Source organism: Perognathus longimembris, chromosome 17 (assembly GCF_023159225.1).
Source record: "Perognathus longimembris pacificus isolate PPM17 chromosome 17, ASM2315922v1, whole genome shotgun sequence".
Lineage (NCBI taxonomy): Eukaryota > Metazoa > Chordata > Mammalia > Rodentia > Heteromyidae > Perognathus > Perognathus longimembris.
In genome coordinates, this window is record NC_063177.1 from 56,131,545 (window position 1) to 56,159,088 (window position 27,544).

The 27,544-nt window shown below is 52.9% G+C and overlaps 1 protein-coding gene across 2 annotated transcripts in view; it reads right to left on the minus strand.

The window, feature by feature from the left end:
* Csnk1d (casein kinase 1 delta) overlaps positions 1-26,826 on the minus strand; it is a 31,140-nt gene extending 4,314 nt beyond the window's left edge. Inside the window, exons 1-9 of one of the 2 annotated variants that reach the window (XM_048365153.1) lie at positions 26,425-26,826; positions 18,406-18,516; positions 11,614-11,762; positions 10,835-11,063; positions 10,111-10,281; positions 6,178-6,326; positions 3,736-3,907; positions 3,000-3,139; positions 250-312 (exon numbers count right to left, since the gene is read on the minus strand). In XM_048365153.1, the coding sequence (XP_048221110.1) occupies positions 280-312; positions 3,000-3,139; positions 3,736-3,907; positions 6,178-6,326; positions 10,111-10,281; positions 10,835-11,063; positions 11,614-11,762; positions 18,406-18,516; positions 26,425-26,500 (1,230 nt within the window). In that variant the 5' untranslated portion in view covers positions 26,501-26,826 and the 3' untranslated portion in view covers positions 250-279. The remainder of the gene's footprint in view (positions 1-249; positions 313-2,999; positions 3,140-3,735; positions 3,908-6,177; positions 6,327-10,110; positions 10,282-10,834; positions 11,064-11,613; positions 11,763-18,405; positions 18,517-26,424) is intronic. The other variant, XM_048365151.1, reaches the window with a different exon arrangement.
* Between the last annotated feature and the right edge of the window lie 718 nt (positions 26,827-27,544).

The window sequence follows — 27,544 nt, forward strand, 5'->3', positions numbered from 1 at the left end:
CATGGCGGGATGTTTCCTTGTCCAGAGACTTAAGGATGGCTCAACCCCCTCCAACTGAGCAGCCGATCCCAGCCGCTCCAGAACCCATACATCGAGAAGAACCGAGAAAGCAGAAAAGGCCTCTCTACACCTCCAACGCCTGGCATGCAAGCCCAGCCCACCTGCTGCAAGCCCCGTGGCCGGTGGGGAGTGGTCGCTCCCCCCACCCAGAGCCTGCTGCCTGCCGAGCCCCACCACGACCACACTCACCCAGTGCTGCCTTCCAACGGAGACGAGCAGCTACTTGCCGTGGTGTTCGAAAGGAATGCTATTCTGAGATGGGGAAAAGACAGCTGTTGGTAAGCGCGCCACTGGGCCCAGCCTGGGAGGCCCTGGCCCCCTGACCGCTCACATCTGGCCCGTGTCCAGGCTTGCCTTCGGCAGGTCCGTAGACACGGACGGGGCCGCAGTGGGGAGCCCAGGGAAGCGCGTCTCCACACGGTTCTCAAGACCGGCCTCAGACAAGTGGTTACGCCTGGGCCACCAGAACCAGGAAGGCAGAGCTTGGACTTGCCTCATCGCTCTTGCACTAAGAAAAGCCAGTGCCCACTGGATGGCAGGGCCGGGTAGGCCCTGCAAACTGGGTCACGACACCATGCAATTGGAGGGATGACCTCCTCACTAAGGGGAGCACAAGGCGCACACCTTCGTTCGGGGAGAGCCATCTAAACAAGTAACTGGTACCCATGCACACAAGCTAGATGCCCACCATCTTCCTTCTCCACCAAGGAAAAAGTCCCCGAACAGACTCGGTGGCCAGACATGTTCAGCTGATGGAGAGGAACCAATTCACACACAGACAGGACAGGCTGTGGGCACAGTGGAATCCCTGGAGGACTGGGCTGCTAACCTGAGCGCCTTTCAGGGAAGGGCCAGGTGGAAGCTGCTGTCTGCACGCAATGGCAGGAAAGAGGTGAGGTCCAGCAGGCAGGGTGTCCAGCGACCTGGATGACGCCGGGGTGTCACCACAGCAAGGGAGCGCAGCCTTGCTGCACCGGCTCCCAGAGGAGCAGCAGCCAAGAGGGGGTGTGGCCTCAGAACAAGGCTGTACCCAGGGCCAGGGCCTCTGCACTCGGAACAGACCCACCAACCCTAGACTCTCCAGGGCCATTACAAAACTGAAAGGTGACCTCCCTGGCCCTTCCACTTCCAAACTACCAGGGCAGAGGCCTGACTGGGGGGTCTAGAAAGAGCAGACAGAAAGAAGAGCTCATTCATCCTCTTTAGACTCAAAATGGCTGCTGGGGTTAGAGGCGAACGTCACTGAGTGGGGACAAGGCCGCGGGGCTCCTTTGATGCCCGGCCCTGGACAGTGTGGCCACACCAGGGACAACCCGAGTAGGAGCAGTCTTCAGAGGAAAAAGCTGAGGTGCGCTTCCTGGAAGGAAAACACCCAGAGCCCCCCCGAATATGCAAGCGCACATCACAGTTCTTCATGCAGAAATGCGAAGTCAAGCCAGCGTGGACAAGTGGCGTTCCAAGCTCACCACGTGAACGGAAGAGTGCTTTTCTTTACCATTTCTGAGGCCAAGACAGCCACACCCGGTGCTGGCCAGGGCCAGGCCATGCAGATGAGTAAAGGACACCTGGGCCACTCCAGGACCCCAAACTTCCAAAAGGTCTTGTTATTTATACATGCACACACACTTGTCCCCTTTTCTTTGTGCCAGTACAGGGCTTGAACTCTCATTTTTATTTATTTTTTTGCTCACAGCTGGCACTCTACCACTTGAACCATACCTCCACTTTCAGCTTTCTGCTGGCGAATTGGAGGTAAGAGTCCCTGGGTCTGTGTGCCTAAGTGGTTTGGAAACTCAGCCACCTGAGTAACTAGGGTTACAGGTGTGAGCCCCTGGTGACTTGGCTGGCAGTCCCTTTCTTAAGTCTTTGACTACCAAAGAACTGGCAAAGGACGTTCAAGCGCGCACAGGAGGGCCCCTCCCAGGACGTGCTGATGGACCGGCTGACGTGGACGACAGGCTGCTTGGGAAGAAGCCTGTTCAATAACACACAGGGAACAGGGGTGGGACATAATCTCAGCCACAGGGGGAGGTCCCTCAAAGTCCCTGGTTCATGGAAGGAAGTTGTCATGCAGAAAAACCCACCCAGAAATGATGAACACTCCAGTTACTCAGCAGTCCTGACTGCCTCTCCCCAGAGTGGTCCATCAGCGACCCCAATGAACCCCTACTTTGCTCACCCCTCGTGCTCAGCAGCATCCTATACCAGGCCCCACCCTCTGAGCCACCCAACCAAGGACCAGGGCTGGGATTCCGGCTCATTTGGCAGCACCCCCCACCCCCCAAGCACGCTGGTGAGAAATGACCCCCCACCCCTTGACCCCTAACACGAGCCAGAGGACTTGGAAACATGGTCTGTTGGAAGAAGCACATTAGGGAATGTGCACAGGGACAGCACTAAGGATGTTCCGGGTCTTGGCTCCAGTGGACCATCCTTTCTTCCTTGACCACTTCCCTCATCAGCACAGAAAAGACCAATGAAAGGATGTCTTGCACGCACCGCTAGGAGACCACACAGTGACCTGAGGGAGGCCTGGGCCCTGACAGGCCTCCTCCTCCACAGCCCCACCTTCCCAGGCACTGGGCTAGGGTGACCCTGGCCACTAGAGGCCGGGCCCCAGCGGGTGTGGGGTCTGCCAGGGAGGGCAGTGGTGGGGTGGGAATCTCCTGGATCAAGCAGCAGGGAGGAAAGGCCTCACAGAGCACACAGGTCCCATCAGCCCTGGCTGGGAGACCTGCCCATTGGCTCAGCCTGGCTCTCAGGTACCATTCAAGAAGCAAGGTAAGGTAGAAATCTTCAGAGACCGGGGAACAGGGACACAGACCCTTCACCCTTCACAAAGCACACCCCACCCAGCTCTGAGCCTGGCACCCATACAGGCTAACGCACCCCACACCTGGGCCTGGCTTTCTTGGGCTCTGAGAGTGCCACACACATACCTGTGAGGTGGACATGCGAGAGGTATCTTGCCGGCCCGTGAGATCGGATGAGGAGACGTTGACCGGGGCCCCACGATGCAGCCGCATGCTCACTTTTCGCTCTCGTTCCATGCCAGAGACAGGCCGAGGAGAGGTGTTGGCTGGAGCAGAGGGAGAAAAGCCAGGGTTCGTAAGGACTCCTGTCTGCCTGGGCATCTCAGTAGCCAGTGGGTGCCGCGGAGGCCACACCTACGTTCAGCTCAGGATCACAGGCAAGTGCTTCCGAGCCACCCTGTGAAGCGCCCCACCCGACGGGCTCTCTCCAGGACAGCAGCCACGTCTGCGAGCCCACGCAGGGCTGGCAAGGAGGGGCCCCCGAGAGAGTGCTTGCTCATCATGGGTGAGGAACGCCCTCCCTGGGTCCAATCCTAGCAACGCACACACATGCACGTGCACACGCACACACATCCAGGAATATCTTACACCATGAAAACAATGCGTAGGAAAAGAAGCAGCAAATTATCAAAACAGTTTTCAGGGAACTCAATCCTTAACAGGGTAAGTTCCATGAAAGGGACATTTCCGAGGGGCCACTGTGAGCTTCTGCCCCAGGCCCATGTACTCTCGGGAGCAACAACTGACTAAAATGGGGGACGCATCCTCAACTACCAAGTGTGCTGGCCTAGGATCCCCGCGGGCTGCACACTGGAGAGGATGGAGAGCCCGTCTCTGCTCCCAGGGCACACGGTATGCTCACCTGTGTGTGAGGTAGGGGTGAGGGGCGTAGGGGGAGCCACTTCCTGGGTTCCCCGCAGGCGGCCAGAAGCTGTGGAAGGGAGGCCACGGGTAGCTGGGTTCCGCGAGTGTCTCAGTCGCTCCTCCCGGTCCCGGCGCTCCCGCTCAGCGTCATCCGCAGCCCGGCTGGCACCCTGAGGAGGAATAAAAAGGACGAGAACAGAACACAACAGAAGGGAACCAGGCTATGGTAACGGATCTTGGCTGACACCACCATGGAGCACTTGGGGCCGACCACCCTGGCACAGCTACTCAGGGCAGCAGAGCAAGTTAGCAGCTGCGACCTCTCTTTCATAAAGGAGTGGGTGCCATCTGGAGCTCTTCAAATGTTTCGCCGGGAAGCACTCAGGTGCGGGTGGTACACCAGGTCGTGAGGTCCAACCTGAGTCCAGACCCAGCCCCCGGGGCGTCTCACACTGTGCGGAGGCCAGCCGTGCTCTGCACACCGAGGCCCAGGCTAGGCTGGTGCAACTACTACTAGGTACTACTAGGTAGGTGCAACTACTTTACTCTAATTACCAAGGCTATGAGTTGGGGCTCTGCTAGCGAGCGTTCGTGGTCAAATCCTACTGCCAGCCTGGGCTGCTGGACTCCTGTCCACTTCCCACAGGCACTCTGGAGCTGCTGTTAAGCCACATGGTAGAGCCGAGAGGTTGCAGTCAGCAGAGCCAGTAATACAAATTAGCCCTTTCGAGATCAAGTCTTCATGGCCTATTAGGAGGGTCAACCAAGCTCAGAACCACGCTAGGGAGAGAAGCTGCACGGTCCTCAGAAGCAGCACCCGGGCAAATTCCCCTGCAGGCTTTCTCCCACGGTTGGGCTGGGCCAGGCCAGGCCAGGCGCACAAGGAGCAGCACCAGATTCGGGCAGGATAGTTCATCCCCTCCTCACTGGGCTGGGCAAAGATGCCTGGCAGAGCTTTTGGCTTGGAATCCAAGGAAATCGCTCTGTTCTTCAACCAGTTGATTGTATCACCCACAGATTCCAATTTCTATTTCAAACTACAAAGAAAAAAACCTCATTTTTGGAGACAGGTTGCCAATATGTAGCCTAGGCGGGCTGTAACTGAACTCAACCAGCCTTCAGGAGTGCTGAAATTACAGGAGTAAGCCATTAAGCCCGACTCAAAAGACAACTTTTTTTGGCCACTCCTGGGGCTTGAACTCAGGGCCTGAGCACTGTCCCTGGCTTCTTTTTGCTCAAGGCTCGCACTCTGCCACTTGAGCCACAGCGCCACTTCTGGCCGTTTTCTGTGTATGTGGTGCTGAGGAATGGAACCCAGGGCTTCAAGCATGCGAGGCGAGCTTAAAAGACAAATTTTAAGTGAAAACAACACTGCGTTCCACAGAAGCTGGATCTCCATGCCTCGAGTGCGCGTCGCCGGCTGCCGCAGGGACGGCGGCCGCAAGTTCTGAGGCCCCCGTCTCCACACCCAAGCACGCTCACACTCACCGCCGGTGAACACACCAGGGTAAACTGAGCAAGACAAAGGTACAACTAGACTAGTAATGCAGCCAAACTCAACACCAGCTTTCCTGAAGGGTATTCTGAACCCAGGTGGAGCTGAGAGCAGGGAGGGTGGGTCCAGGGAACCGCCAACAAAAAATGGCGGGTAGCTCACCAGCCACGAGCAAACAAGCCCAGCAAGAGTAGAAGAAGAGTAGTACAAAGGCAATTGTAACAAAGACCTTGTAAGCTGGATGTGTGGTAGCACACGCCTGTTAAGTATTGGCAGGATCAGTGGGAGGGCTGCCTGTGCCCCAGAATCCAAGAAAAGCCTGCCTCAAAAAATAAACTCCTTCAGAAGTACCTCCAGGCAGTGGCACTCACTGGACACCACGTGAAAAATGAACTCTACAACTTGCAGATGGGGACTGGAGGGAAAAGCGGGGAGAGAGCGAGGGAGGGGTGACACTGTCCATAAGTACATGTATTCTATACCTGAATTATGTAACTGTAACCCCTCTGTATATCATCTTTATAATAATAATGATAAATACAAATTAAAGAACAGTAGCTCTCATCTTCTGAATTAAGGATTGAGGGGTTGGAGGTGTGACTCAAGTGGCAGAGCACCAGCCAATGAGCGTAAGTGTCAGATACCAAGTTTGAGTCCTGTTTAGGGCAAACAAAACAAAACAAAACAAGATTACAGAAAGAGGCGGCCTGACATTTCAACTAAGGAAACCCAGCAATCCACACATGGTGGCCCCGAGTAAGCTATTGCTTTGGGCCTACGTAGTGCCTCCCTGTGTGTGTCTGTAGGCATCTTGCTCCTCAGTACTCAAATTAACAGCTCAACAAATGCACCTTGGGCCTCACATATGAAAGGTCATGTGCCAGCTACCAGAGGACATTCGCCATTCCAAGTTCTGAAACAGAGCAAGTCGGCAGTGGCACTTACAAATTTGAGCATGTTCCAGTCGAACACATAGTCGTAGGAGAAGCCCTGGCGGTGGAACAGGTTCCTGAAGAGCTGTCTCAGGTAGGAATAGTCGGGCTTGTCATCGAAGCGCAGTGAACGGCAGAAATTCAGGTACGTGGCAAATTCAGCTGTAAAATAAGAAACTCAAAGCTAGCTAGCCATTATTAGCTACGACGCAGACTGGTGTCTATGAATATCCTTGTTTACCCCTTGTAGCAGCAGAGCGAGGCCATAGAAGTATAAATCTGAAATACAGTTAGATACAAATAACCTTAAGGATCCTGGCATCGGGAGGGGATCACTTAGTGGTAGAAGGCTCACTTTATTCTTCCACCATGCACGAAGCCCGGGGCTACACAGCCCATATGCCCAGAAGAATAAGCAAAATAAAAACGACAACACCACATCAACACCACAGGGCACAATCTAGTTATACTCCTAACCATGTGGGATAGCTCCCAAGGCTCAGTTGGTCCTGCCTTGTTCTTGTCTCTCTACAGCAACTTCTAGAAGGACTCAGGAACACAACAGAAGCCAACTGTTGCCATATACAAAAATGCCTTACTCTGGCCAACCCTTCCTCTAGAAGACAAGGCAGGCAGGCATCTTCCTACAGTGGCCATCTAGCAAGGCAGCCAGCACTGCTGAAGAGCAGGCATGTGGCGAGATGACAGAGAACGGGCAGAGGAGAGAGGACGGGCAGAGCACTCACAGGAGAGAGGACAGACAGAGCACTCACAGGAGAGAGGACGGGCAGAGCACTCACAGGAGAGAGGACGGGCAGAGCACTCACAGGAGAGAGGACGGGCAGAGCACTCACAGGAGAGAGGACGGACAGACTCACAGGAGAGAGGACGGGCAGAGCACTCACAGGAGAGAGGACGGACAGACTCACAGGAGAGAGGACAGACAGACTCACAGGAGAGAGGACGGGCAGAGCACTCACAGGAGAGAGGACGGACAGACTCACAGGAGAGAGGACAGACAGACTCACAGGAGAGAGGACGGGCAGACTCACAGGAGAGAGGACGGGCAGACTCACAGGAGAGAGGACGGGCAGACAGGAGAGAGGACAGACAGACTCACAGGAGAGAGGACGGGCAGAGCACTCACAGGAGAGAGGACGGACAGAGCACTCACAGGAGAGAGGACGGGCAGAGCACTCACAGGAGAGAGGACAGACAGACTCACAGAAGAGAGGACGGGCAGAGCACTCACAGGAGAGAGGACGGGCAGAGCACTCACAGGAGAGAGGACGGACAGACAGGAGAGAGGACAGACAGACTCACAGGAGAGAGGACAGACAGACTCACAGGAGAGAGGACGGACAGACTCACAGGAGAGAGGACAGACAGACTCACAGGAGAGAGGACGGACAGAGCACTCACAGGAGAGAGGACGGGCAGAGCACTCACAGGAGAGAGGACGGGCAGAGCACTCACAGGAGAGAGGACGGACAGACAGGAGAGAGGACAGACAGACTCACAGGAGAGAGGACGGGCAGAGCACTCACAGGAGAGAGGACGGACAGAGCACTCACAGGAGAGAGGACGGGCAGAGCACTCACAGGAGAGAGGACGGGCAGCACTCACAGGAGAGAGGACAGACAGACTCACAGGAGAGAGGACGGGCAGAGCAGTCACAGGAGAGAGGACAGACAGACTCACAGGAGAGAGGACAGACAGACTCACAGGAGAGAGGACAGACAGCACTCACAGGAGAGAGGACAGACAGACTCACAGGAGAGAGGATGGGCAGAGCACTCACAGGAGAGAGGACGGACAGACTCACAGGAGAGAGGACGGGCAGAGCACTCACAGGAGAGAGGACGGACAGACTCACAGGAGAGAGGACAGACAGACTCACAGGAGAGAGGACAGACAGCACTCACAGGAGAGAGGACCGGCAGAGCACTCACAGGAGAGAGGACGGACAGACTCACAGGAGAGAGGACGGGCAGAGCACTCACAGGAGAGAGGACGGACAGACTCACAGGAGAGAGGACGGACAGACTCACAGGAGAGAGGACGGGCAGAGCACTCACAGGAGAGAGGACGGGCAGAGCACTCACAGGAGAGAGGACGGACAGACAGGAGAGAGGACAGACAGACTCACAGGAGAGAGGACGGGCAGAGCACTCACAGGAGAGAGGACGGACAGACTCACAGGAGAGAGGACAGACAGACTCACAGGAGAGAGGACAGACAGCACTCACAGGAGAGAGGACGGACAGACTCACAGGAGAGAGGACAGACAGACTCACAGGAGAGAGGACGGGCAGAGCACTCACAGGAGAGAGGACGGACAGACTCACAGGAGAGAGGACGGACAGACAGGAGAGAGGACGGACAGACTCACAGGAGAGAGGACGGACAGACTCACAGGAGAGAGGACGGGCAGAGCACTCACAGGAGAGAGGACGGACAGACTCACAGGAGAGAGGACGGACAGACTCACAGGAGAGAGGACGGGCAGAGCACTCACAGGAGAGAGGATGGACAGACTCACAGGAGAGAGGACGGGCAGAACACTCACAGGAGAGAGGACGGACAGACTCACAGGAGAGAGGACAGACAGACTCACAGGAGAGAGGACGGACAGCACTCACAGGAGAGAGGACGGGCAGAGCACTCACAGGAGAGAGGACAGACAGAGCACTCACAGGAGAGAGGACGGACAGACTCACAGGAGAGAGGATGGGCAGAGCACTCACAGGAGAGAGGACGGACAGACAGGAGAGAGGACGGACAGACTCACAGGAGAGAGGACAGACAGAGCACTCACAGGAGAGAGGACGGGCAGAGCACTCACAGGAGAGAGGACGGACAGACTCACAGGAGAGAGGACAGACTCACAGGAGAGAGGACAGACAGACTCACAGGAGAGAGGACGGACAGAGCACTCACAGGAGAGAGGACGGACAGAGCACTCACAGGAGAGAGGACGGGCAGAGCACTCACAGGAGAGAGGACGGGCAGAGCACTCACAGGAGAGAGGACGGGCAGCACTCACAGGAGAGAGGACGGGCAGAGCACTCACAGGAGAGAGGACGGACAGACAGGAGAGAGGACGGGCAGAGCACTCACAGGAGAGAGGACGGGCAGAGCACTCACAGGAGAGAGGACGGGCAGACTCACAGGAGAGAGGACGGACAGACTCACAGGAGAGAGGACAGACAGACTCACAGGAGAGAGGACGGGCAGACTCACAGGAGAGAGGACAGACTCACAGGAGAGTGGACAGACAGACTCACAGGAGAGAGGACAGACAGACTCACAGGAGAGAGGACGGACAGAGCACTCACAGGAGAGAGGACGGGCAGAGCACTCACAGGAGAGAGGACGGACAGACAGGAGAGAGGACGGGCAGAGCACTCACAGGAGAGAGGACGGGCAGAGCACTCACAGGAGAGAGGACGGGCAGACTCACAGGAGAGAGGACGGACAGACTCACAGGAGAGAGGACAGACAGACTCACAGGAGAGAGGACGGGCAGCACTCACAGGAGAGAGGACGGGCAGCACTCACAGGAGAGAGGACAGACAGACTCACAGGAGAGAGGACGGGCAGAGCACTCACAGGAGAGAGGACGGGCAGAGCACTCACAGGAGAGAGGACGGGCAGAGCACTCACAGGAGAGAGGACAGACAGACTCACAGGAGAGAGGACAGACAGAGCACTCACAGGAGAGAGGACGGGCAGACTCACAGGAGAGAGGACGGGCAGAGCACTCACAGGAGAGAGGACGGACAGACTCACAGGAGAGAGGACGGACAGCACTCACAGGAGAGAGGACGGGCAGAGCACTCACAGGAGAGAGGACGGGCAGACTCACAGGAGAGAGGACGGACAGACTCACAGGAGAGAGGACGGGCAGAGCACTCACAGGAGAGAGGACGGGCAGAGCACTCACACGGATAGCCTTTGCAAAGCACTTCAATGGGGGTGGACATCTTCTTCTCGCTGATCCTCTCGTACTTCTGCCTCTTGGTGGCAGCCTTCAGCCCCTGCCAGGGGAGAGAGCCCAGGTTGAAGTACATCAGCACGTACCCCAGAGACTCCAAGTCGTCTCTTCGAGATTGTTCTGGAAAGAAAAGGGAACTACATGAAAGGTGGCACATGTTTATAAAATCAGAAGACCTAGCAAGCATGACAATGGAAATAAACTTTTAAAGTAAATTCCCACCAGCAATGTCAATGTCTCAGACAACTGTTAAGAAAAGCCAGCCCTAGCTGACAGGTGTGGTGGCTCATGCCTGTCATCCCTCCACTACTCGGGAGGCTGAGATCTGAGGATTATGGTTTAAAGCCAGCCAAGTCCATGAGACTCTTCTCTCCAATTAAACACCAAATGCTGTTAGTGGAGCTGTGGCTTTTGCTGTTAGCTTTGAGCACAAAAGCTCAGGGACAGCACTCAAACCCTAACTAAGTCTAGGCCACAGGACTGCCACCCCAACCACCCCCACCCCACCAAAAAAAAAAAAAAGTGAGCCCTGTCCCTTCTGCCATACTAATATAAATATATATGGCTCCAGCCCTCGCTGAACTCAGGTCTGTTAACCAACAGCCTCCAGACAGATGGGGGTCTAAGCACTAGGCCCACTTGTGACCCCCTAGGCCATAGCAGGCCGGCTCACCGATTCCGAGGTGCGTGTTGATGGAGGCGTAGCGTGCCGTTCCCGTGAGGTTCTTATTCTCTCGGTAGGGGATGTGCTGGTGGGTGCGGGCATCCCGGTACTTCTTGGCCAGCCCAAAGTCAATGATGTAGACTAGGTTGCCTTTCTTCCCCAGCCCCATGAGGAAATTGTCTGGCTTCACATCTCGGTGGATGAAGTTCTTGGAGTGAATATACTCAATACGACTAATCTACAAGCAGAGAAGCATTTGGTAAGAGACTCAGTCCCAGAGCAGTGCCTTGGGAAGGCAGCTTTGGGGCAGCAAAGATTATGCTGGTATGTTCTGGTCGTCAGCCAGAACAGAACAGCAGCCACAGAACTATCCAGAAGTCATCTGGCCTATTACTTTCAGTGACCCTGCTTTCTCATCCAAGCCTGAAAATTTCCTCTCGCTGCCGTGGGGGTGGACTGATGGCAGCCTGAGTGACAGCCTATTACTGGACAGAGGCTACATGACCTGGACACCGCCTGGGCCACAAACAAGAGCTTCCTCAGAAACCATGTAAGAGTTGCTAGCTATCAAATGCATGCTCTCCTATAGTCAGGAAGCTCCTTCCATGGGAAGGTCCTCAAGATGCGGAGGGCAGGCCTCCAAACCAGCACCTGTGTCACCAAGGTGATACCCATTTCCTTTATTTTGTCTGCATGACTGGATATAGTAACAGAAACAGGGTAATTATCCTGTTGGGCCAACAAACCTGGGCCCTGCTGTCTGCCACTTCAGGAAAAGGGCTGCTTACCATTTGGTCGGCGAGCAGCAGAACAGTTTTGAGACTAAACTTCCTGGAGCAGAAGTTGAAGAGGTCTTCCAGGCTTGGTCCCAACAGCTCCATCACCATGACATTGTAGTCCCCCTCGGCCCCACACCACCTGATGGTGGGGATGCCCACTGGATGAGAAACAAACAGCGTTTCAGCCCAAACACTCAGAGTGACCCAGGTACGCAAGGGCATGGGTAAGCTTTGAGACCCTAGTGATGCTTGTCCCCAGGGGCCCACAGTTGGGATGTAGGCTACCTATATTAACAAATGACAAGGTTCACAATAGGCAGTAGCAGGAAGTGAGACTGGAGTTGAGTTGATTTCCAGGGAGACTGTACAAAACATAAGCATGTGTGATAAAACAGTCCAGGTAGTCAGGACCAGCAGGCCAGTCACAAGTCACAGTTGTACTGGTGAGAGACCGAAATGTAAGACCGAGAAAGAAGGCCACTACAGCTTGGGTAGTAAACAATTTTTCCTTACTCACTCTGTTGTTGATAAAGGAAAAGAAAAGCAATGAAAACAACTTGAGGACTTACATAGCAACACAAACTTTACACAGACCAAATGGATGTGAGAATGAAGACAGGATAAATCTAATAAAGAATCCAGAGCCCCAAGTAAGGGAAGGGATCTAAAGATTCCTTACAACCCGAAGCTAAGTCCACAGTGATACTATAAAGATACCCAGGGAAGCTGGGAGCAGGTCATCATGAAGACTGATGGAAAAACAGGCACAGACAGCCTTGCTGCTGGAAGGAAGTGAGCTTCTCAAACCCTCCCCAGATGCTGCCCACTTTCTCCTTTGCCTGCTGGTGTATGTGATCTGAGCTCTCAGCACACATACACTCTACCCACCGCTCTGCCACGAGCCTAAGGTCTCTCAGTCCTTACAAGACACAGTTAATTGTGTTGTTAACAAGGAAATCCTTTCACTTAAAAAACTGCTTCACTACCTAAAGATAGAATTTTTACATGTGAACATGTGACAGATTTTTAAGCTACACTGCCCAATGTCACTGAAACCCAGAACCCAACAGAAGACCCCCCCAAATTCCAGACAGTAGCATCTATATCCTATCTGCCTGACCTTGCCAGTGCTCGCCAGGTACCTACTGTTTTATCATCTTTGCTTGTAGAAAGCAAGCCTATGTGCTGCTTAACACCGCTTCAAAACCCCTCTATCGGGCTGGGGATATGGCCTAGTGGCAAGAGTGCTTGCCTCCTATACATGAAGCCCTGGGTTCAATTCCCCAGCACCACATAGACAGGAAACGGCCAGAAGTGGCACTGTGGCTCAAGTGGCAGAGTGCTAGCCTTGAGCAAAAAGAAGCCAGGGACAGTGCTCAGGCCCTGAGTCCAAGGCCCAGGACTGGCCAAAAAAAACCCCCTCTATCCTCTACTGAAAAGTGTACTCGCTACCTGGCATGTTTGCATATATGCCCAATGTGAAAAACTCTTACTTATTGATTACTGCAGATCTGACATCTGCAGATTGTAAGATACAAACTATTAGACTACCCAAGTCTTGTGTTTTTGTGTTTTTTTTTTTTGCCAGTCCTGGGCCTTGGACTCAGGGCCTGAGCACTGTGCCTGGCTTCTTTTTGCTCAAGGCTAGCACTCTGCCACTTGAGCCACAGTGCCACTTCTGGCCTTTTCTGTCTATGTGGTGCTAGGGAATTGAACCCAGGGCTTCATGTATACGAGTCAAGCACTCTTGCCACTAGGCCATATTCCTGGCCCCCAAGTCTTACCAGATAACATCAAGGTGCTTTCCAAGATGAATGAGTCAACTGACATTGTTAGTATGGACAAGAAAGACCCTCCTTGTTGTCTGGACACCAGGTTGCACTCCTAAGCAGGTAAGGATTTCAGATGTGAATTATAGTGCCTGGTAAGATGCTTCATTTTTTTAAACCAAGATTAAGCATCAGTTTTTTCTCCAACGTGTGTGTGTGTGTGTGTGTGTGTGTGTGTGTGTGTGTGTGTGTGTGTGTGTTGTTTTTGCAGGTCCTTGGTTTGAACTCTGGGCCTGGGTGCTATCTCTGAGCTCCTTTTTGTTTTGTTTTTTTTTGGCCAGTCCTGGGCCTTGGACTCAGGGCCTGAGCACTGTCCCAGGCTTCCTTTTGCTCAAGGCTAGCACTCTGCCACTTGAGCCACAGCGCCACTTCTGGCCGTTTTCTGTATATGTGGTGCTGGGGAATCGAACCCAGGGCCTCATGTATACAAGGCAAGCTCTCTTGCCACTAGGCCATATCCCCAGCCCCTCTGAGCTCCTTTTAAAAGCTCAAGGTTCTACCAGTTGAGCCACAGTGCCACTTCTGGCTTTTTCTGAGACTGATTCGAGATAAGAGTTTCACAAACTTTCCAGAGATCCTCAGATCTCACCTCCAGAGTACAGATTACAGGCATGAGCCACCAGTGCCCAGCTGAAAAATATTTTTTAAAGGCCCAAATCTAAGAAGCTTAAAACTATATTATGGAGGTTAAAAATTATGTCTGGGCTGGAAATGAGGCTTAGCAGTAGCGTGCTTGCCTAGCATGCATGAAGGAAGCCCTGAGTTTTACTCCTTAGCACCACATAAACAGAAAAGGCTGGAAGTGGTGCTATGGCGCAAGTGGTAGAGTGCTAGCCTTGAGCAAAAATAAGCCAGGGACAGTACTCAGGCCCTGAGTTCAAGCCACAGGACTGGAAAAAAAAATGTCTGAGACAAACACCACAGGAAATAGAATTAGTAAGAAAAAATTAAATTTGAAAGCACAGAGTAGAATCCACAGGAGGGTCTCCAGGAGGTGTGTCCAAGGTTATCAACGGATCAGGAGGGAACAGAAGGAAAGCAGAAAAGGGACAGAGGGGAACCAGCACACTGCCAGGAGGAGCACTGGATCAACCCTGCTCATGACTGTCTCCACACACAAGCAGCACTGTCCATTCACCATCCCCCTTCCCTCTCCAACACCATCATTCCCTTCTGTGATCACTTATTTAGAAGTCGTAACATCTTTAAAAGGGTGCCCGTGCACTCTCTTTCCTCTCACGTCCTAGGTTCACCTGGGAAGGGAGACTTGAAAATCACACATGGTGCAGGACATCATTACTTGTAAGCTCTGTGTCCAGGGCGACACAGTTCCAATCACCAGTGCTACAATACTTGTACTATCTGCAGAACAATGCCCCTCTTCTTGGAACTCTAGTTCTGTAGAAGCTTCTGGACTTTCACTGAAATTTCACTGCGCATTAATTACGAGCAACAATGGGAGACATGTACCTGAAACACTCCTTTCCACAATACAGGATACCTCCACCTAAAAGTCTTCCTTAATGTTTGCTCTACAATAAAGCCCCTTAGCTTTCTGCATATTACCAACATTACATTTATGCCTACATTTTTTTTCTTCTTTTGCCACTCCTGGGGCTTTGACTCAGGGCCTGAGCCACCATTTTACCTCTTGAGCCACAGCACCACTTCCAGCCTTTTCTGTGTATGTGGTGCTGAGCAATCGAACCCAGGGCTTTGTGCATGCGAGGCCAGCACTCGGTACTAAGTCGTGTTCCCGGGCCCCCACTTCTGTTTTTCGAGTGGTTAACTGGGGATAAAACTCCCGGGGACTTTTCTGCCCAGGCTGGCTTCTCAGCCTCCTGAGTAGCTAGGATTACGGGTGTGAGCCACCGGTGCTTGGCTTAGTCCTACATATTTTCTGCATTTCCTTTGCTTCTGGTAGGTGATAGATATCTTTTTGAGGTTTGAACTCAGGACCTTGTGCTTACCTAGGTTACTTTCCAAACAGGGTTTCACATTTATTCCTAGACCAACCAAATTGCAATCTTCCTACTATGCTTCCCTCATAGCTGACAGGTATGTATGCCAAGTCTGTTTTTATTGGATGAGACAGTCTCTTGGGAGCTTTCTGGCTCTAAGCCACCATAAGACATTCCCAATGCCTTGCCTTTTCCTTTTCTTTCCCCCGGTACCAAGCCTTATGCTCACTCAGCTTGCATACTTGCAGCTGGCACTCTACCATTTGAGTCAAGTCTCTAGCTTTTTACCGGTTAATTGGAGAAGAGTCTGACTTTTTTTGTCTGGGCTGGCCTTTGAACTGCAAACTTCCCAGTGTCAGATACCCGAGTAGCTAAGATTACAGGCGTGAGCCACAGGCACCCAACTAACTATACATGGTACTATAGGCATGAGACACCAGCACCAACTGTAAAACGTATTACCGGCATGAGCCAATGGTACCCAGACTCCTATTGGTACCATGACCTGCTTTCTTTTTAGGTAGGGTAGAGCTCTTTAGCCAGGTTGGCCTTAGAATGTGATTCTCCTACCTCTGCCTCCCAAACAGCTGGATTATGTGCATGTACCATCACAGCTAGCTCCTTGGTGCAACAATATCTCTCAATAGCCTTGCCAGGACCAGTCTTGCACCATGACCTTCCAATCACTGTCTCCTAAGCAGGTGGGATTAGAGGTGTACACCACCACACTTGGTCCCTAAACCCCATCTATTTAGAAGACATACGCAACTCACTCTTAACGAATGATGCATTTGACTGAGGGTAGCACACTCCTCTTCAGTGCTAAGTGTTACCCTGTACAGTGCTGGGGACTGAACAAAATATACTTTTAAGGGACCTAAGACACCAAAATACAAGCCTGGAATGAAAAACTGGGGCACAATGTCAGGTACTGGCAAACAATTTCCACTGTGATTGTCAAGTTCAATCCAAAGATGGGCAGCTGGCATCGATTCAAATTTCTAAGTTCATTAACTTTTTCAGCAGTTCAGTTTTAAAACAAGCCTGACAATGCTCCAGACAATGTTGTAATTAGGGCTATGTATGTAGCTCAATGGTAGAGCACTTGGTGAAGTCCTCAGTTTGATTCCCAGCACTACAAAACCAAACCACCCACTGAGCTTCATGGAAAACAGGAGTAGGTAAGGCCAGTGGAGACAAACTAGGGACCAGGAAGGTCCATGGGCTCTCCAGGGGAACGAGGGGGGCTCCCCAGGGGGTGAGGGGTTATGAGCATGTACTCAAGCACTTAAGATACTTTGCACATCATGAATGTTCTCTGACAATGTAAGGTAGCTCATAATACAAACATCATGATCTGTGTGTTGTGACACAAGCCTGCAATCCCAGCAGTCAGGAAATGAGTCAGGAGGACGTAGAGCATGAAGCCACCCTGAACATAGAGAACCTTATCTCAAAGTAACCAAAACAGCTGGGTGCTGGTGGCTCACGCCTAGAATCCTAGCTACCCAGGAGGCTAAGATTTGAGGATTGCAGTTCGAAGCCAGCCAGGAGAGTTAAGTCTGTAAGACTTTCATCTCCACTAGTTAGCAAAAAAGCTGTAAGTAGAGCTGTGGCCCAAGTGGTGGAAGGCCAGCCTTGAGTGGGAAAGCTAAGGGACAAACAGTGCCCAGGCTCTATATCCAAGCCCCAGTACAAGTACAAAAACAACCCAATGAACAAAACAGGTTCCTTCCCAGGCTTGAGACTGTGTTGTCAAAAGAACTCTATTGGGCTGGGAATATGGCCTAGTGGCAGGAGTGCTTGCCTCGTATCCATGAGGCCCTGGGTTCAATTCCCCAGCACCACATATACAGAAAATGGCCAGAAGTGGCGCTGTGGCTCAAGTGGCAGAGTGCTAGCCTTGAGCAAAAAAGAAGCCAAGGACAGTGCTCAGGTCCTGAGTCCAAGGCCCCAGGACTGGCAAAAAAAAAGAAAAAAAGAAAAAAAAAGAATTCTATTGGCGAGACCCATTCTTCAATGCTACCATGTCTTCATGGTTTTAAATTTCCTAGTGAAATTCACTTCTGCTCCTTTTGTCAACTTTTTAAAGTCCAGAACATTCTAAAACAAAGATTCTAAGATTAAAGGATGGAAGCTGTTTCTACATCTGGCCCTCCAACTGACTTCAGAGCTCAAAGCCTTGGGGGTGAATGCACTCATGATACAGAGGCTGAGGTAAAGTCTCTGCACTTCCCAAGAGAAAACTAGGGCCCACAATGTTCAAAGCCTCCCCTCCCAAAGCTGGAAGGAAAACATGACCCGAAACATTGGGCTTCAACGACTACTTTCTAGCCAAGGAAGGTAGTAGTATTTAAGCAAGTCTTTTGCCCAACAAGGCCTTCAATACTTAAGTCTCTGAACACAAAGATCTGGTCAAGGCAGTGAGCAGACACATGCCTTTCCTTAAATGAACCAGCAATTTTGATTTGTGACACTTTCTCCCTTATTACACAAAACCTAGGCTTTTAGCTGGCTGCCCGTGGCTCACGCCTGTAATCCTAGCTACTCAGAAGGCTGAGATCCGAGGATCCCAGTTTGAAGACAGTCTAGGCAGACAGATCTGAGACTTTTTTTGGGCCAATCATGGGGCTTGAACTCTGGGCCTGGGCACTGTTCCTGAGCGCTTCAGTTCAAGCCTACCCACTTGGGCCACAGCAGCATTTCCAGTTTTCTGATGATTAACTGGAGATAGAAGTGTCATAGACTTTGCTGGCTGGGCTGGCTTTGGACCGTGATCCTCAGATCTCAGCCTCCCCAGTAGCTAGGATCACAGGCATAAGCCGCTGGCACTCAGCCTTAAAGACTCTTATACCCAATTAACCAGCAAAAAGCCAGAATTAGAGGTATGGCTCAAGTGGTAGAGTGCAAAGTGCCAAGCAAGATCATGAAGCCCTAATTACCAGCATAAAACCAAATCAAACCAAACCAAACCAAACCAAACCCAGGCTTTCTTTTTCAACAGGACATACCTCCTCCTTGCATCATTTTATAGATTTTGCTCTCAATGTGGAGCTGAGGATGTTTGGTTTTGACACATTCAAGCTTGATGGCAACTTCTTCTCCTGCAGCAATGTCCGTACCTTGGCAAAGAAAGAAAATCATGGACATTAACCATGTGGGGTCCATTTAATGCAGAATAAACACTACTTGGTATCCTTGATGCCTGCCCTTGTGCCAGGCACGCGGTCCCCACCAGTGATATCCATCCCTTACAAGCACCCATCTTCATTTTCTGACATGGACCAAAGGGCAGATGCTCTTTACTTTTTGTTATGTGATGGTACTCTGCCAGGTCATAGACATCTATGGGGAGAGCTGTGCTCAAGAAAGCCTTTTTAGGGCTGGGGATATAGCCTAGTGGCAAGAGTGCCTGCCTTGGATACACAAGGCCCTAGGTTCGATTCCCCAGCACCACATATACAGAAAACGGCCAGAAGCGGCGCTGTGGCTCAAGTGGCAGAGTGCTAGCCTTGAGCGGGAAGAAGCCAGGGACAGTGCTCAGGCCCTGAGTCCAAGGCCCAGGACTGGCCAAAAAAAAAAAAAAAGAAAGCCTTTTTAGGGCTGTGAACACAGCCTAGTGGCAAGAGTGCTCGCTTGCCTTGTATACCTGAAGCCCTGGGTTCGATTCCTCAGCACCACACACATAGACAAGGCCAGAAGTGGCGCTGTGGCTCACGTGGCAGAGTGCTAGCCTTGAGCAAAAGAAGCCAGGGACAGTGCTCAGGCCCTGAGTCCAAGATCCAGGACTGGCAAAATAAATAAATAAATAAATAAGCCTTTTTAGGCACCCACTGCCAACTACTTCCAGTCACAGAGGCACAGGCTCCACCCTTTCTGGCCTGAACCTTCCTATCAGTCCTGTCTGTTGGTCACTGTACTCCCCACCCAATGCGCACTGTGGCCCCGTTCCAGGCCGTTTCTCTGTGCTGCCTTGATAGGCATTTGGGAGTGTCTGAGTTGCCCTTTGGGAATTGGGCCTTCCCCACACCAGAGCCTCAGCCCAAGTCAGGTGGGACATCCTCTCTCTCTCTCTCTCTCTCTCTCTCTCTCTCTCTCTCTCTCTCTCTCTCTCAAGTTGGGTCATCTGAAGAAAGCTGAGTCCCTATACAGTGCAGAGTCATCCCTAAACCTCTGTGGGCCTGGCAAAGATGCTCAACCAGGCCAAGAGATTCCTTTCTCCCTCTATGGGGACATCACACCAAAAGAATTTCGAGGGCTGGGGATATAGCCTAGTGGCAAGAGTGCCTGCCTCGGATACACGAGGCCCTAGGTTCGATTCCCCAGCACCACATATACAGAAAACGGCCAGAAGTGGCGCTGTGGCTCAAGTGGCAGAGTGCTAGCCTTGAGCGGGAAGAAGCCAGGGACAGTGCTCAGGCCCTGAGTCCAAGGCCCAGGACTGGCAAAAAAAAAAAAAAAGAATTTCGAAAGGACCCATATTACTACAACATGACACACCGCACGCACACACAGCACCCTACGACACACAGGGTCATCACCCCACGACACACACACAGCACCCTACGACACACAGGGTCATCACCACAGGACAAACACCGCACACGCACACACATAGCACCCCACGACACACACACAGCACCCTACGACACACAGGGTCATCACCACAGGACACACTGCATGTGCAAAACAACAGCATACAATGCACACACAGCACCATATGACACTGTGCACACACTTTTTGTCAGTTTGTGACTAACGCCATGAGAGCTAGCCTACAGGTTGGGGCAAACATTAGGTCTCATTTAGAAATGTCACATCCATGCTTTAGCCCAATAAGTAAGGACCTGTGCTGGGCACAGGAGAGGGGAGCAGAGCACCCAGGCTATCCCCTAGTGACTGTGTTACTCTTGCCAACCAGGATGGAGTGGGGATCTGCCATGTACTTCAGAAAACCGAGGAAACAGATGTGCTAACAGCCACTCAATATGGAGTCACAGGTAAAAGCGGGAGCTGGGCCAACAAGCTTCAGGACAACCTAGAACCACAGAAGGTATTTTGGTCTGCTTGGACAGCTACTCCTAAACAAGCCTGGGCCCCAAAGCCATTGCCAATGCTGTAGGTCCATAAGAATGACTGCATCTCATCACTGCCTGGGACCATCTAGACATAAGAACATCACTTACCATTCAGCAAAGACTATTTGGGGCAGTGAAAAGACAGGTAATACATCTTATTCTGCTTGTCTAAAGCCAGGACAATCTATCCAATTACAGGAGAAATGACTTCATCTAAAATGTACTTGCAAATGAAAAATGACCTCCGAGTTCCTTTAAGGACCTGGACTCTGCACTGAAGTCGCCAGAGGAGGACGGGTGACTCATCTCACTAGTTACATCAGCCCCTCCCGATACCATGAGCAGCACATCCTCTGGAGCAAGCACCACCACCCCTGCCTGACAGCCTGGGGCCAGCCAGCCCGCGGAACCAGGACCTTCAGGAAAGCAGACAGCTCAAGCCCCACTTCTCTGTGGCAAGCTCACGCCTGACGATCACTCCTGCAATAATGAGTTGGGGACAATGACCTCTGGCACTGTACACATTATGAATCAATCCCATCTCTTCATGGACCAGGAAACAAAGATGTAGGAGTGGGTAGGAAGGCCCCAGAGAGGGCTGACCCCGGGACAGAGGCAGCTGCACACAGCCTCTGTCAACATAGGAAGGCCGCGCGCACACACACACACACGCACACACACACACATCAGGGTTCCCTTGAGGAACTCCCATCACCTGCTCAGGGGAGAGACCACGCAGCAAAGCCTCAAGCTCTGTGCCTTCTGCGGGTCTGCAGCCCAGCAGCAACCACCTTTCCCTTTCCAGTTGGTGGTACCAACAGTACAGTCCTCACACTGCCACCAGAGGGCAAAGACAGGACGACACGGATAGCAATCTCGATAGCAACTTAGCACTGATAACAGTACTTTTCTTTTTTCAATTCTACTTTATGAAAGTTAGCTATTCAGGAGGCTGAGATCTAAAGATCCAGGTTTGAAACTATCCTGGGCAGGAAAGCCCCCAAAGAGGCAGCCAGGAGTACAGCTGGGGCTCAAGTGCAGAGCTCCAGCCTCAAGTAAAGAAAGCTTGTGAACAGTGCTCAGGTCCCAAATTGTTTAAGCCCCAGGATCGGCACCAAAATCAGTTTGCAGCAGCTATCAAACTATAAAACATGTTTTCCCGTCACAGGCAGCTCCAAGAATACTATTAGAAAGAATTGCTTATTTAAAGGATACCTTGAGCAATCAGTTCCAGATTCAGAACAAGCTGAAGTTTATTCAGGTTGTCGGTTTACAATAAGGACATTTATTACCTGAACAACCTCATTGGTTTTTTGTGTTTGTTTTTTTTTTTTTTTGCCAGTCCTGGGGCTTGAACTCAGGGCCTGGGCACTGTCTCTGAACTTCCTTTGCTCAAGGCTAGCACTCTACCACTTGAGCCACAGCCCCACTTCCAGCCTTTTCTGTGTATGTGGTACTGAAGACTCGAACCCAGGGCTTCATGTAAGCTAGGCCAACACTCTACCACTACGCCACATGCCCAGCCCCTTATTACTTTTTGTACAGTCAATAATCCTAGTCCTGAAGGATATTCTTAGGAGAGAACACAGAGGTGCAATGCCCATGTGCATCTGATAGTATGAAATACTATTTGTTAAAATGAACTCCAGGAGATGGAAACAAAGTTTTTTCTTTGTTGCTGTTTTCTGTCATGCTTGTTCATTTATCTGTTTCTGGGAGGGAAGGGGGGGGCACAGAAATGGAGGGACAAAGGGTGATCAAATGCAGCAGTGGTACTCATTAGATACTATGTTAAAAACGACTATGTAACTTTGTGGGTTAGACTAGAGGGAAAAACATGCCAGACAGTGAGGGAAGGGGTGACACTGTCCAAAAAGAAATGCTTGGCTGGGCCCTGGTGGCTCACATCTGTAATCCTAGCTACTCAGGAGGCTGAGATCTAAGGATCTTGATTCAAAGCCAGCCTGGGCAAGAAAGTCTGTGCTGTGGCTCTAGCCTTGAGCTGAGGAGCTCAGGGACAGCACCCAGGCCCAGAGTTCAAGCCCACGACAGACAAATTAAAATGACACATTCTTTACTTAACTTATGTAACTATAACCCCTGTGTAAATCACCTTTATAATAACCATTTTAAAAAATAGGCAAGACTACAACAATCCTGGTCCAGTGAAGACAAGACTCAGTAGGTACAGACAGCCAAAGGGAGGTGCTAGTTCTAGAAAAGGAAAATTATGTCCCTCACGTTAATCAGGTAAAAAAGCAGCTGGTGAAGTATACGGCCCTGACCCAGTGTGCCCTGTGTTGCACTCAGAATGACCAGCACAGATGCTAGTAATTCCCATTACTGTCCTGTCAACAAGGAAACAGGGAGTGGTCCTGGAACAGAAGGGCAAAGGCCATCTCCCAGGGCAAGACTGCAGAGAACTAACTGCTGAGCACCTGGCCTCCCACTAGACATGCTCCAGCACAACACATTTCTAGTGTAAAGGTGGGTGCGGTGGCATTCAGAAGCCTCCTGTATGCAGATGCCAGGCATGCCACCTCAAGAGACATCAGGGTAAAAAGGAACCAGAGAGGGAGGACAGAGCAAAGTGTAATTCCAAAGGATGCTTAAGCACATCATGAAGTCTGGTTGCATCATCCACCCAGGCACAAGGTGGGCCAGTCAGGTTCAGAGACTGGAGTAAAGCACAAGCATCAACAGTGGGCAAGAAACTTTCATTCTGCCTGTCTGGCCTTTAGATCCTACCATCTAGGAGACAAATGACAAGAACAGAGCCCTAGCCCATGCTCCTGTCCTGCTGCTCCTGCCTCTTTCCCATTTACACTGGCCTTACCAGGTCACTACAGACAACTGGGCCTCCAGTCTAGCCTTCCCTCTCCTACAGAAGTCTTCCTTTAGATGCCCTGTGCCACTGGGTTGGAAATGCATGGCCCACATCAGGGATATCAGCTGTTTTAATGTTACCAAGTTTCTAAGGGCATGGTGCCAGCAAAAGTGAAGGGATCTCTGGTTTCCACAGCCTCAAACAAACAAACAAAACCCCACACACTACCTTTCACCTTGACAGCAATAAGCGAATACTGGGGAGGACCCAGGACCCAGAGGTTGCCTCAAACCAGCAAGCACGCCACCCTGCAGAGGTGTTCTCTTGACAGGTGTGGCTGTGGGGCCCTCGTGGCCTACCCTGAAAGAGCTTCCCACATTAGGCTGGCTTAGATGAAGACTGAGACTGGTGAAAACTTGGGTGTTTTAAAATCAGCTCCATGATGCTGTTACTCTCTGAAGGGACACGCTTTTGGGTTAAACGTGAATGCTGGCCGGCAAGACCTCTGCAGCGGACCAATCTCCTGCACGGGTCACCAAGACCCAAAACAAGGCACTGGAAGAGCGAATATCAAGGCAGCCACTGGAACGGTCTCAATTACACTCATACACACCATGTGGCCTTGGAGATGAGGACACGACTCCTGAATTCATGTCTCACTGGCCAGCTGCATGGTGGACAATTATGGGGAGGATAAGCCAACACCCTACCAGCCCGACACCTGTGTGTAGGCCTTCAGACCAGCCCTCTGCCTCTATGGGCTTCTCCCCCAGGACTTGCCTTTCTAGCCCATCTTACTAAGCAATATTTCATGTTTCAGTTCCTCAGTAGGGTGAGTTGAAAGCACAATAATGTGGGCCAAGAGACAATGTGATGGAAAGATGAGCGGTATTCACCCCAGCAAGCAAGCAGAGTCACAGGGCACTCAACCCCAGAACCTTAGCAGTCCACTTCAGAACACACAGGAGTCAGGTACAACGACTTCTCTGGAGAAGGCTAGCCCACCTGACCAAGTGCCCACTGAGCCCAGGGAGGCCCAAGGGATGCATCAGTGGGTGTGCGGTGCGCTCTTGCCAGGCCTGAATCCTCCAAGAGAAGCATTTACACCTGAGTGTTGTGACAGCCACACCACGGTTGGGAGTGCTGGATCCAGACTTCAGAAAGCACAGTGTTTGAGCAAGGACTCAGAGAACAAAGTTTCAAAATACCTACTTTTATTTTTATTTTTGCCAGTACTGGGGCTTGAACTCAGGGCCTGGGTGCTGTCCCTGAGTCTTTGTGCTCGAGGCTAGAGCTTTACCACCTGAGACACTGCTCCACTTCTGACTTTTTCTGAGTAGTTTATTGGTGGTAAGAGTCTTGTGGACTTTGCTGTGCGGGCTGGCTTCAAGCTGTGATCCTCAGATCTCAGCCTCCTGAGTAGCTAGGATTATAGGCGTGAGCCACCAGTGCCGGGCTTCAAAATGCCCATTCTTCTGATGCCTGTGAAAGGGCGGTTAATGGATCAACGTTCCAGTATAGCGTTCTAGATCCTAAGGTTAAAACTTTTGCCAAAATCTATTGTTCCATAAATAAGCCAAGAAGCTTCCATTTGCCCAGCACTTCTGACTCCCAAAACACTGCAGAGAAGGCATCTGGCTAACTACCTGGTCATAAATATTTAAACAGCAAAACCCCAAGGTCTCTAAAGCACATCTTACTTAGCAGGCCTCTCTAGCAGAAAGAGTACAGGTTCAAAGGCATCCATGTGGCTGAGTTACCCCCATGTAAGCAGGTAGCAAAAGTAAAAGAGGAACTGCCCAAGGGCTAATTCACCCTAACGTGGTCAGGCCCGAGGTTCTGGAAGGGTGGGAGTGTGGAGTCTGGTAGGCCAGCCAAAAACACTGACGACTCTCTGGGGACAGGTGTGCCAGCCAAACAAATGCAGAAGCCAGCTGCCTAAATGAGGCAATGGTCTTCCTGCAGCTGGCAGGCTGCAAGAGCTCAAGTTCATGGTGTGTGGAATAACTTGAGCAAAATTCTACTAAGAGACACACCAAAATTAATTTTACTTAAAAAAAAATCTCTTAACTAGAAGACGTAAGTCATCTTTTAATCACATGTGTGCAGGTGTGCACATCTCTTCTTTGTGAATCTGACATAATCCAAGAAACATTTATTTTTTCAAGTTTACTTTGAGAATTATAATAGTCAAAAGTTATGACAAGCTAGGTGCTAGAGGCTCACCCCTGTAAACCTAAGTACGAAGGAGGCTGAAATCTGAGGATCACAGTTTAAAGCCAGCCTCCACAACCAAGTCTATGGAGACTCTATCTAGTGGACAAAGCCCAGGCCTTTGAGCCCCAGGACCCGCACAGAAATAAGTCATGACAACTTTTCACCACTTGCCTGGCCTCCAATTTCCCCAACATCAATACTTACTATGCATTCACCTAAACTTAATTCTTGTTTACTTCCAGGTACCAAATGTTCACCTGAATGTTCAACATGTACTCAATGACCACTCCAAGCTTCAAGGGGCTCCGGACAGGCCAAGGCCGGGCACGGTCCTAGGCCCAAGGGAATGTTTTCAGTCTCTCTGCTTCGGACGAGGGGGGCAGCCAGGGGGGCATCAGTTCACAGAGCACTCCCCGGGGCGGCCGTGCGTCTCCCCGTCTGAGGGGACACTCCCCACCTCCACGCTACGTCCAGCTGGCGGTTTTGACATCTTCCCCCACGTGCACCCGGAGCAGGGGCAGCCTGCCGGGGCCGGGGGGCAGCGAGCGCCGAACCCCCGCCCGGAGCCGGGCCTTTGTTTACGGCGGTGACCTTAGAGGGAGCCCCCGCCCCGCCCGGCCCGGCCCGGCCCGCTCCGGGCCCCACCCCCGCCCCTCCCCACCTCCCCCCCCCGCCGCCCCGCCCGGGCCCCGCCGCCGACCCCCCCCCCCCGCCGCCGCCGAGCCCCGCCGCCCCCCGCCCGGGCCGCGCCGCGCCGCCAGCCCGGCCGTTGGTCCGCGGCCCCGGGCGGCGAGGGCGCCGGCGGCGTCCCGGCAGCTCCCGCGCAGGCCCCGGCCGGCCGGCGACCCCGCCCGCGGGGCCCGGCCCGGCCCGGCCCGGCCCGCTCCGAACGCTCGGACGGGCCTCACCGAGATAGATGTCTCCGAAGGAGCCGCTGCCGATCTTGCGGCCCAGCCGGTACCGATTCCCGACCCTCAGCTCCATGGCGGCGGTGCGGCTCGCTCCTGCCCGCCCGGCCGCTTCCTGGGTCTGCGCTCCGGGAGGCGGCGCCGCCGCTGCTGCCGCTACTGCGGGTCCGGTCCGGCTCCGCCCCCCTCACGGCCCCGCTTTCACCATCGCTTTCCGGCCGCCCCGCCGCTCCCAGCGCCTCAATACGGGGCGGATGGGACAGTCCGAGCGCCGCCGCCGCTGCTCCGGCCCCCGCCGGCCCCGCTCGCCCTCTCCCCGCCGCGGATGGACTCGGATCTTCCGGGCCTAAATCCCCCTTCAGCTGCCTAAAGGAGCCGCCGCCATCGCGCTATGACGTCACTTCCCCTAGCAACCCCCGGCAGGGCGGGGCCGCGCAATCGGGGGCGGGGCCCGGCGCGCGCCTGCGCGGGGCCCCGCCGCCCTGCCGGCCCGCCGAGCGCGGGCCCGCGGCCTGGGCCTCTCCCTTCTCCGCCTCGATTCCCAGCCGTCGCGCCGGGGCCTCGCGTTCCACCCCGGCCGAGTCGAGGAGGGCAGCTGTTCCGCTCCAACGAGGGAGAGGCCCCGGGAGGTGCCCCGGCCCGAAAACACGAGTCCAGATGGGAATCGAGGGTGCAAGTATGTGCTGTTTCCTTGCAGGAGCGGCTGGTCCCGGGCTTTGACGCTGCTGCGGGGAGACTGCCCCGTGGAGAACTGCCCCCCTGTGCAGGCCTGTCCCCTCCTGCCCCCCTGTGGAGGGAGAGGCCTGTGCGCCTGTGGAGAAAGAACTGCCCCCCTGTGCAGGCCTGTGCTCCTGTGGAGAAAGAACTGCCCCCCTGTGCAGGCCTGTGCTCCTGTGGAGAAAGAACTGCCCCCCTGTGCAGGCCTGTGCTCCTGTGGAGAAAGAACTGCCCCCCTGTGCAGGCCTGTGCTCCTGTGGAGAAAGAACTGCCCCCCTGTGGAGACCTGTGCTCCTGTGGAGAAAGAACTGCCCCCCTGTGCAGGCCTGTGCTCCTGTGGAGAAAGAACTGCCCCCCTGTGGAGGCCTGTGCTCCTGTGGAGAAAGAACTGCCCCCCTGTGGA